At 41.9% G+C, this 10,986-nt stretch overlaps 1 protein-coding gene across 9 annotated transcripts in view; it reads left to right on the forward strand.

The window, feature by feature from the left end:
• LRP8 (LDL receptor related protein 8) overlaps window positions 1-10,738 on the forward strand; it is a 93,364-nt gene extending 82,626 nt beyond the window's left edge. For 5 of the 9 annotated variants that reach the window (XM_037827180.1, XM_037827181.1, XM_037827182.1 and 2 more), the window contains 3 exons: window positions 2,649-2,821; window positions 3,799-3,975; window positions 5,981-10,738. In XM_037827180.1, coding sequence (XP_037683108.1) covers window positions 2,649-2,821; window positions 3,799-3,975; window positions 5,981-6,019 — 389 coding nt within the window. In that variant the 3' untranslated portion in view covers window positions 6,020-10,738. The remainder of the gene's footprint in view (window positions 1-2,648; window positions 2,822-3,798; window positions 3,976-5,980) is intronic. The other 4 variants (XM_037827183.1, XM_037827184.1, XM_037827187.1 and 1 more) reach the window with 1 other exon arrangement.
• Window positions 10,739-10,986: the final 248 nt, after the last annotated feature.

Genomic DNA, 10,986 nt, shown 5'->3' on the forward strand with positions numbered 1-10,986 from the left:
CATTTTCATCATATCCTTTAGTTCTTTCTCTGTTGTTTTCTTGTACTTTGAGCAAACTGAATTATTATTTCTTTAAAGTCTTTGGTATGTCCAAAGTCTTTCTTCTTCATTGACGGTTTCAGAAGTTTTAACTTCTTCTTTTGGAGGGTCATCATTTCCCATTTCTTTGTTTTGTAATCTTTAGCTATACACTGTACATTTAATATTTTAGTGTATTAATTCTGAGAATTAGCCCTGTTCCTTAAGTTTGTTTCGAGGTAGTGATATGACAGAGATTTCCTTGAGTATCAGGAGCTAAGACAAACAAACCATGCAGAAAACACCTTTCACAGTTTTTACAAATTGGCTCTATGACTGGTGCTCTCCTTCAGGGTTTTGCCCTCCTATCAAGATCAGCCTGAGGTGAAAGTACATGATCCTCTTAGTCTTTTTGAGTCCATGTCTTGGACTGGGCTTGCCCTCACGGCCTTAGAAATTTACAGGACTCTGAATGCCTCCTCTACTCTTTATGAAATAAGCTCCCCTACTGTTTCCTGGGTGCTCTTTTGTATATCTGACAGCCTGAAGTCCTTTGCTCCAGGTCACTTTCATTTAATTATTTCTTACACTGCTTTAACTGTAAGTAAGCTGCTTCTGCCTGCAAGGCATGTTCTGCAACTATGAGCCAGAGAGTAGTGTTCTGGTTCACTCCTTCAGGCTGCCACCAGATTGATTGGCACCGACATACAGGCACCTCCCACAAAGTGCATAGGATTTACTCTGCTTACCCCAGAACAGGAACAGGGACCCACAATGGGGGCCCAGCCAGCTCCACACCGCACTGGGGAAGAACTGGGGGAGAGGCAGCATAGTTGCCACTAGCTTCTCCTATTGGTTTTAAGTTATGTTTTCTTGATTCAGCACCTGTCCAGTTACTGCTCTCCTTTAACTATATATTTCAGAGTTTTTAGAAAAAACTGGCTCTGCTCATTTTTGCTAATTGTTTAAAGATTCTGTAGGGGAATGGCATCCTGGAGCGTCTTATGCTGCCATCTTAGTTGGCCGGAACTCAGCTATTTCTGTTTAGTTTCTCTTCTAGATGAACTTCAGAATCACCCTGCCAATTCTATATAAGTTAGAATGGACTTTTTATGATATTGCTCTGGATATTTGTTCCCTAGGGCTGTGGGGGAATCCTCCCTTGCCTCCTCTGGCGTCTGGTGGAATGAGGTCTTCCGTGGCTTGCCTCTGTATAACTCTCATCTCTGCCTCTATCTTCATATGGCCTTTTCCTCTGAGTCTGTCTCAAATATCCCTCTGCCTCTTCTTATAATGATGCCTGTCGTTGGATTTGGGGCCACCCTAAATCCAGGACAATTTCATCTTGAGATCCTTAATTACATTTATCAAGACCCTTTTTCCAAATAAGGTTACAGTCACAGGTTCCAGGTGGGCTTAACTTTTGGAGAGGTGATCATTCAACCCACTAGGGATGTATCAATTGATGCACGGAGAATTAAAGTTTTACAACATTGAAGCTTCTCATTGAGGAACATAATATGTCTATTTATTAGAGTCTTCTTTCATATTCTTCAGAATTTTATAGCTCAAATAGGAATCACACATGTCTTGTTAGGTTATCCCATGTATTTTTTAAATTTTTATTGGGCTATTGCAAATGCGTTCTTATTCCTTTACATTTTCTATGGGTTATTGCTGATTCATAATAAAGCTATGATTATTTATGAACTAACATTACTTCTAATAATTTTCATCTGCTTTTCTAAAATTTTCTAAATGTACAAATAGCTGTTAATAATAACTGTTTGATTTCTTTTTCATATTTTATAGCCTTCAAATTTTTATGTGGTCTTAAACTACATAAGCTAGATCTCCAGGACAATAAATAGTAGCAGTGATAAAAGACATCTTTTCCTTGCTCCTGTCTTTAATGGTTATCAACTATTAAATCTTAACAAAGCAGAAATCCTCTCTTTAGCATCCTCATTAGGAGATCATCCAGCCTCCACTTAAATGCTCAGAGTGATGCTTACTACCTGCTTGTCCCATTTTTGCCCATCTCTGTTGAAGAGAGTTTCCCCCTTTCCTCATTTATTCTAACTCAGAGCCTGTGCTGCACTGATGTGTCCCCTTCTAGAGATGCTGCCCTTCTTGTGGAGCCCTAGCTTTGGAAAGAAACACCCCACCCTACCTTCTACATTCCAACTTTGAGAAAGAATGGTTTCCCTAGAGAAATCCAGGAAGGCGTTAGGGTAAAGTTGCGGTGAAGAAATTCACTCGTTCGTTTAGCATGTTACTGAGTGTCTAGGCACTGGGCATAGAGAGATAAATAAGACACAGTCCCTGCCTCTGTCTGCTTGGGGGTACAAATATAAAAAGTAAGAGAATGGTGATCTGGGAGCACACATGAGAGAGCAACTGCCTCACCTATAGCAGTTGGGAGACTTGACATTCGAGCTAGCCTTGAAGCATGAGTAGTTAAAAGGAAGGAAGAAATGGGAGAAAGGCATTCCAGAAAGAGTGCACACAGAAACATAGCCTGAATAACAGGGGGCAGGAAAGTTGGAGAGGCAGCAAGACATGCACTGCAGTGTGAGGAGTGGGCTGGAGCCTGCTGGGGTCCAGTGTAACGTGTCCCCTTCCTCCAGTGGTCATAGCCCTGCTGTGCATGAGTGGCTACCTGATCTGGAGAAACTGGAAGCGGAAGAACACCAAGAGCATGAATTTTGACAACCCAGTATACAGGAAAACAACTGAAGAAGAGGATGAAGATGAGCTCCACATAGGGAGGACTGCTCAGATTGGCCACGTCTATCCTGCAGTAAGTATTCCTTGCTGGGAGAGTTCCTTCCTCCCCTCCCTTCTATTTTCCCTCCTCCCCTCCCTCCCTTCCTTTTTTTTTTTTTTTTTTTTTTCTTCCTTCCTTCTTTTCTTCCTTAAACATTTATCAAGAATCTGCCATGTGGCAGGCACTGTTCTAAGCCCTGGGGACACAGCACTCCTGGAGTAGGTGGTTGGGAGGGAGAACAGCCTAGAGGCTCTTCCTGGCAGTAAAGAAGCCAAATGTTTATCCTTCTGCTAAGTTTTCAAAACATTTGACCTGCAAGGGTAACTGGCCATTCAATTCAAATGTATTCATTTCAACAAACACTGTGTGCAGGTGTGTGCCAAGCACCATGTTAGACAGCAAATGTCCAAAAGTAAATAAGGAATCGTTCTTGCTCCCAAGGAGCTGGTGGAGGAGTGAGAAATACTAATATGTTATTGTACACCTGTGTACTCAGTGCCATGGGGGAAGCTTTCCCTGGCTTTCTTTGTCTTCCCATGGTCCCCTGGGCCTCTCTCCATCACAGCACCTGTCACTGTAATCTACTTGCCTTTTTACTTGTTAGTCTCCCCACTAGACCGTGAGCCCCTTGAGGGCAGGATTGTCTGATTAGTCTGTTTCCCTGGTGCCTAGCCTGTTATAGCTGGCTTCCAGGAAGTATCTGTTGAATAAATGCTATGGAAACGTCAAAAAGGGAGCTGTTAATTCTGTTTGGGGAATCAGACAGGGAATGCCTCACAGAGAAGGTGACAGATAAATGTGTCCTTGAAAGAATAAAGCAGATTTCCAGGTAGAGAAGAAGGAAATGGCATTCCAGAGGAAAGCATGTGCAAAGACTTAGAGGCACAGCAGAGCATGACTTGTTGGGGGAGCAAAGACCATAAAGTGGCTGGAGCAGATGTCATTGTTGTATAGAAGAGTCAGGGGGCTGAGTGTGACCTCAGAGGTCATCCAGTCCATCCCCCTGTCAGGCAATCAGCAGCTTTGATCACCCACTGTGGGCAGAGCCCTGTCTTGGGGAGACCAGAGAACTGGAAGACCCAGCCCCTGCCCTCAAGGAGCTTTTTGTCTTGCCGGGGGAGCCAAAGTCACAGCTGCACCAACTCCCGAAGAACCCTCTTTCCGATCTACCTGTCGTCAAGTGCAAGGTAGGGCAGTGCCACTCGGAGTCTGAGGGGCTGGTGAGTGAGAGCGTGAACCCAGGCAGGAGCAGCCAATCCCAGAAGGCCTTCTGGTTTTGAAAGGCAGCCAACTTTAAGTGGGTCGGGACAAAGAGGAAACATGGGTTAGTTGCAGACTGAGGGAATGGCACGTGGAAAAAGCAAATGATGGAGTATGGGGCAGGGCAGACAGAAGTGCTGCTGAAGCAAACTGTTCATGAAGGGCAGACATGGGAAATGAAGTGGATTCCTTAGGGCAGGAGGGTAGCAGACGACCTTGAGCGATCCCTCACCTCGGCCAATCCAAGCAAACTGTTGTTTAACCAATTTTTAAAGCTCAGAGAAGGCTTCTAGCACAGTGGAAGCAGCATTGAGCCTGGAGTAAAGAGATGACTCCCAATTACACAGTCTTACCACCCCGTGGTCTTACTTCTTTCTCTCTCTCTCTCTCTCACTTTTATTTGTAAAATGGGAATAATAACCCCCATTCTTTCTGCTCCCTGAGTTTATAAGGTGTGAGAAACTGAGTAACTTGCCTAAAGTCACACAGCCAGGAAGTGGCTCCAATCTGTATTTTACACAAAACCCCATGTTCTTTCCACAGTATCATGGATTAAATAGTCTTGAAGCTCTGTAAATCAGTATTCTCAACAACCTCCTCTCTCCTCTGCCCCATCTCAGGGAGCTCCAGCATCCCTGCTGAGACCTCCCTGTGGCTGAGACATCTGTCTTTGAGAAAGTGGGGGAGTTGCTGGACTAGAAGAAGATAGTTTCATATATCTGCTAGTGGAGCAAGGCCATGGCATTCATGCAAAACCACAAATAACCCAAATATGATTGAGAGGGAGTGGAGTTACTTTTTATCATATGTAGAATGCCCAGAGATGGAAGATGCTAGTCTGGGTCTATTTTGTGCTGGTTAGGTTGATCTAGAATACTCTGGGCCCCATATGTGTTAGGTTATTAAGCACTCTGCATGAATTATGATCTCATTTGATTCCCCAGCAACCTTACAAGGTAGGCCGTATTCTTATTCCCACTTGACAGATGATAAAACTAAGGCTCAGAGAGGTGAAGTGGCTAGCCCAAATTCACAGAGCTATGAGAAAGATATTGAAGAACTGGGGTCTGTCAAAAGGAAGGGTTCCAGGAAATAGAAGAGTGGAAAACAAGGTTACATCAGAACCAGGTGGGAAAAGCCAGATGTGTAGCCTATAGAGCAAAAAACTCAGAAGGAAGTCAAACACAAACTGCAAATTCCAGGGTTGTCCTGAGTCTCTTTGAGTCTAAGAGACAGAATCAGAATCTAAGAGGTAGAATCAGGGAACATCAGAAGATATAAAGAAATAGATTTCACAGCAACACAGGAAAGAATCTAACTTGAGTCCTCTGTCCATAGATACAAAGGAATAGCAGTTAGTGGGCTCACCATCTAGAAGACAATCATTTGGGTCAGGGGAAGTCTAGCATTTGATGACTGGAAAGTAGGAGTATGGGAAAGAGGGAAGGAATTTAACTGCCTTCCAATTCTGTACAATTAATTGAGAGGGGTGCATATAGCCTTCCTAAGCGTGATTAGCATGCCGGAGGCAAGTAGCTAATGGCCTGGATTTGCCGAAACTAACCCACTATATTTGGCCAAACATAAAATCACATAAGGGAGGGTTTGAGAAAGTTTAGATGTCTGCAGTCCTGCTTTACAAAGAGGCAGGACAGGATGATGGAAAAAGCAACAGCTCTGGATTCATACAGGCCTGGATTCAAGTTTTAGCTCACCCACTTGCTATGTGATCCAGGACAAAAGTTACTTAAGCTCATTGAGTCTCAGTTTTCCCATCTGTAAAATAAATATGATGAATCCTGCCTCTTGTGGTTGTTTGAAGATTGTGTGAGCTGAGGTCTTTAAAGTAATAGAATGCCTAGTACCTTGTGGATACTTAACAAAGACTAGCTGTTTTTGGTCTTATGATGATTTTTTGATCTGTCTCTGCAGCGAGTGGCATTAAGCCTTGAAGACGATGGACTGCCCTGAGGATGGGACCACCCCCTTCGTGCCTCATGGAATTCAGTCCCATGCACTACACTCTCTGGATGGTGTATGACTGGAGAGATGGGTTTCTGTATATGGGTCTGTGTGAGTGTGTGCGTGTGTGTGTAATTTTTTTTTAATTTATGTTGCGGAAAGGTAACCACAAAGTTATGATGAACTGCAAACATCCAAAGGATGTGAGAGTTTTTATATGTATAATGTTTTATACACTTTTTTACTGGCTGCACTACCCATGAGGAATTCATGGAATGGCTACTGCTGAATGACTAACATGATGTACATAACCAAACTGGGGCCAATGGTACAGTAGTTTACTCATCATTTAAAAACTATATTTACAGAGAATGTTTGGTTTGGGAGTTTCTTTTAGGTTTGGGGGTTTTGTTTTTTGTTTTTTTTGTAAATAAAATGATTATGCTTTGTGGCTATCCATCAACATAAGTAAAAAAAGAAATACTTCCATCCCCTCCCCTATTTAGATTATTTATTAACATATTTCAAAAATAAGACTGGTTCTATAAATAATTTAGAGAAGCAAGAGTATCTATTTTTGGTATGCTTGGCCCACCATGCAGACTCTGTGTGTGTGTGTGTGTGTGTGTGTGTGTGTGTGTGTATGTGTGTGAAAGAGAAAAATCTGTAGAGAAGAGGGCGTACCTATGGCTATTATTCAAATACATAAAGATAAATATATTTTAAATAACAATCCACAAAATGGGTATCTGCAGTTTTCAGAGAAGCCTTGGAAATTTGGCCCAGAAAACAGATACCGTGGATTGTGCAAACATCTTAATGGAAGGGGCAGATCTTTTCTACTTCTGGCTGTTCCTGAGACTCCAGTCAGTCAGGAAAAGCCTTTCAGCTCGCCCGTGGCTGCTGTGGCTCCTACCTGGGCTTTCTCCTCTGTGGCTAAGGCCAGTGCACAGGCTCTGCACAGTGCCAGAAGCACTTGCGAGCACAAGTCAAACCATGCCAGGATCTCAGCTGCAACTAGTGTTAAAGTCCAGCAATTTGAGTAACTTCTTTAATTTCCATCAGGATACTTGGGTTGAAATCAGTACGCTTCCTCTGCAGCACCTTGAAGGATGCCAGCCTTACTTACAGAGCTAAGTGGAGAACGTTTCTGGGACTGTCCAAGTTCGCCCTAGGGACAGGCTCAGGCACTGAACATCTGAGACACACTGTGGATGAGAACAAGGATGGTGGAATAGGTTTTATTACATTTCTTACTTCTCCCTTTTACTTTCTACCATTTCCTTTAAGTGATGAAAAGGTATTTCAAAGTATTAAAAAGGTCTTCTTACTATCATATGTTCATATAAAAGAAACTAATTTGGGCTTAAGTCAAACGAAGTGGCTAAACCTAAAGTCATAGTTGAGATGTGGGGGAGCAAATGGCATACACAATATCAGAGTATATTGGACATACGTGGTTACACAGGGATTTAGTTTACTGCCTAGTAAATAAAAGGAAATACTCTGGGTATATGTATAGATTTTTTTTTCATTTTGGACACTCTCTTTGCTTTTCCTGGGCCAGATGGTGGGGCAGGGAGAAGTGCTGTTTTCTCTTTGTGGGGATCTACCATTGGAAACATAATTCTGCAGTCTCAGAAGGAATTCAGTTCCCACTGGCTCTCTCATCCAAGGCGTGGCCTTTTCTTAACTCTTTCTCTGCTGTTCTGCCACTTCACTCCCAACTTCACTGGACAACTAGAGACAAGGTGTGACATGAAAGTATTTAATGTAAGTAAGGGCAGAGGACACGCATTTAACCTTAACATACCTGGAACTTGACACATTTAAGCGAAGGCCCTCCTGGCCCCAACTCAGTGAAGCTTGGATGTCTCACCAGCTTGATTCTCTCCTGAATTTCCAGGCAGACATTGAGGCGTTCTATTGCCCTGTTCCTAGGACCTTTCTCTGGCACTGTGGTCTCGTAACCTCTGAGAAAACAACTGCGTTCTGGAGCCTGGGCACATAAAATGTATCCCCGTGATATGCATGTGTTGATAGTCCAGAAACATTAATTGAGAGGGCAAATGCAAAAGACCTAGAATGATCAATACCAAACAGAATTTTAAGAACAGGTGACCAACTCCTATGGAGCTTAATCATTTACTACTATTCTTTCAAGAATGGAAAGTAAAATTATTTTTGACTGAAGAACATTGGAATTTACAAGTGACTTGCCTGTAACTGGCTTACAAAGAAATCATCTGAATTTCCCAGGTTATTAATTGACAGCAGTGACTAATGCATAGTTTCTAAACTTTCAGTCAGATCCTGGTCTTCCCAGAAAAAAAAATAAATAAATGAGATCAGAACGATACAGCCTGAGATCTCAAAATGATGATGAAACTCACAACTTTCTCAGAGACTTCCATGTTTCCTGAATATGCTACAACTGCAGTTTGAAAGAGGGCTGCTATGGGAGCAACTTACAAAAAACAAATTGTGAAATCCTCATGTGTTGGATGGCAGTAAATAGGATGAAATTGGAGGAGTCAGGTCCACCCTTCCTTTATGCCCAGTACCTCCCAGAAAAGTACAAAATCAACATCTCATGTGTAAAAGGTTCCTGCAAAACAGGGAGAAGATACATGTTGGGAAAACTGGACTTCCTAATGGGACATTCTTTACATTTTGGAGGTTTTTGAGGCTCATTTTGAGGTGTAGTTTATTTTGCTGCCTGTTGCCCCTCCCCCATGCCCATCACATATCTACAGCCAGTAATGAATCATACAATCATTGGACTGTAGAGCTGGAAGAAGTCTCAGAGATAATGTCAGGAGGGCAGAAAATGAATTTATCATATTTTCTCCATTTAAAAAAGAAGCCATACCCAGTACTTTTCCCCTCTCCTTCAGACTACTTGGGGCTGCCTGGACATTGTTTCAAATCTGGTACCTATTGTAGGCCTATCTACCCAGTGGAATTCTGAAGGCCTTCCAAAAACAAGGCAAACTAAAATTTTATTTATTTACTCTCAATAGCATGAATATTTATAAAACAGGTTGACCTCACCTGGCTACAAGAAGATGAGATGGTATTTAAATTTATGGCAATAAGTGCTATTGATCCCTGTGGTTCTATGCGATTACAATAAGGTCATTCACTTTAAACTATTTGCTAGATACCAACTGTGTGCCAGACACTGAGAATATAAATCTCAATCTATCCCTGTCCTTATGGAGCTCACAGTTGCTAAGGGAAGACACGTGGAAACAAAAAAGTGATAAGATTCTATTCAGAATAGAGTACTGTTGGGATGCAAAGAAGAGGTCATTTTTACCTGGGGAGATGAGAAATGGGGTCAAGAATGGCATTATAGGAGAAGCGTCCTTAAGCTAAGTCATACAAATTAAGTAGGGGTGTCTGGGCTGCTTCAGGCAGAGGAAACACTGAGCTAAGACAGATGCATGAAACATTGTGGGAATGTTAAGGAACTGTACATGTTGATTATAGTTGGAGCATAAAGCTCAAGGGGAATTTACCATGAAATGAGGCTCGATGGAAAGACAGGTTCAATGTAAGCACTTTATAAAATACTTCTGTTTAGTTTCTGATTCAATTAAGCAAGGCTTTCTTGATCATTGATTATGTACAAGGCACCAAGTGCATCATGGACAATTTGCCAGAATGCATTGCCAGCACTTTGCAGACATGACATTGTGCAGCCTCAAGCTTTCTAGTGGCCAAAGGGAAATCTTGACTGCTTTTCATATCTTGAGTTTTGATGTGGTCAATGAGAACTAATATAAGGGCAGTGGGATTTTCACAGAAACATTCCATCTTGTTAAGAGCCTCTGAGATTTTCTCAACCATGAAACAAAGAAAACTGGGAGTTTGAAAGTATGGAATCTGGAGAGGGGATGCCAATCATTCTCCAGTCACATGCTGGTGGGAATGGAGGAAGGGCACAGTAAGGTGAACCTCCCTCCTCCACCACCTAACTCCAGCCATAGAATGTAAATGAGTTAGTAACAGTTTCAGAGTAAATAATTTCCTTTCCCATCAATGCATGAATGTAGAGTATCAGAGTCTTCTCACGCTATTTTTTAGGGTATTAGGGATTTTCAGGGTATGGAGAATTTAGAAGGTGGGGGAATTACAGCTTCAAATTTTCAGTTACTGTAAGAAATCAGGAAGCTCTGTTCATTCAGGCTATGCACCATGTGCACAGTCAAGAATCTGCAGAAACCCTCTGCATTTGCAAACACTTTGTGCTATAAAAAGTAATATAGAAAAAAGCCACCTGTATATATATTTAAAGACATGAAGGTTTTGATACTTTTTTACAAAAACTACAAGAGAAAACATCACTGCACAAACCGTGTGCTTTAATATGGTGTTTTCTTCTATACAAGCTATTGTTATTTTGAGGGTGAAGTATTGGTTTGAAAACTCCATCACATTGTGCCCAAATGGATTTTTCTTATTTGTCTTTTTTTTTTCCCTATCCAAATTACCGTCTTTGATGTAACAGGCATGTTAGAATGTGGGGTCGCCCTAACGCTTTCTGCTCTTTTCACCTTGTCATTCCAAGTTCGGTTACCTTCTGTACTCAGTGCAGTCTGGTTTCTCTTCCAGAGGGAAAGGGACTGAGGGTGGTTTGCTGCATTTCACTAGCTGTACTGGAATCATCCTGATGAACAGAAAACCAAATGTAGACATTTGTAAAATCAGTGCCCTGTTTCTAGAGAGATTAAATTCATTTTTTAAAATCTGGAAGCACTGTTTCATTGTGTTGCTTTAATGGGGGGGAGAGGTGGACTAACATTGAGCCCCTATTGTGTACCAGGTATTTTACATAAATTTTCTCAATCTTAGCAACAGTCTGTGAGATAAATACTATCAATATTATTGTCCCCATTTTACAGATGAGGAGACAAGCCTAGAATGATGAAATAACTGTGCAAAGCTATTTTTACTGCTGTCATGGCCCA

This window comes from Choloepus didactylus, chromosome 2, assembly GCF_015220235.1.
Source record: "Choloepus didactylus isolate mChoDid1 chromosome 2, mChoDid1.pri, whole genome shotgun sequence".
In the NCBI taxonomy this organism is placed as follows: domain Eukaryota; kingdom Metazoa; phylum Chordata; class Mammalia; order Pilosa; family Megalonychidae; genus Choloepus; species Choloepus didactylus.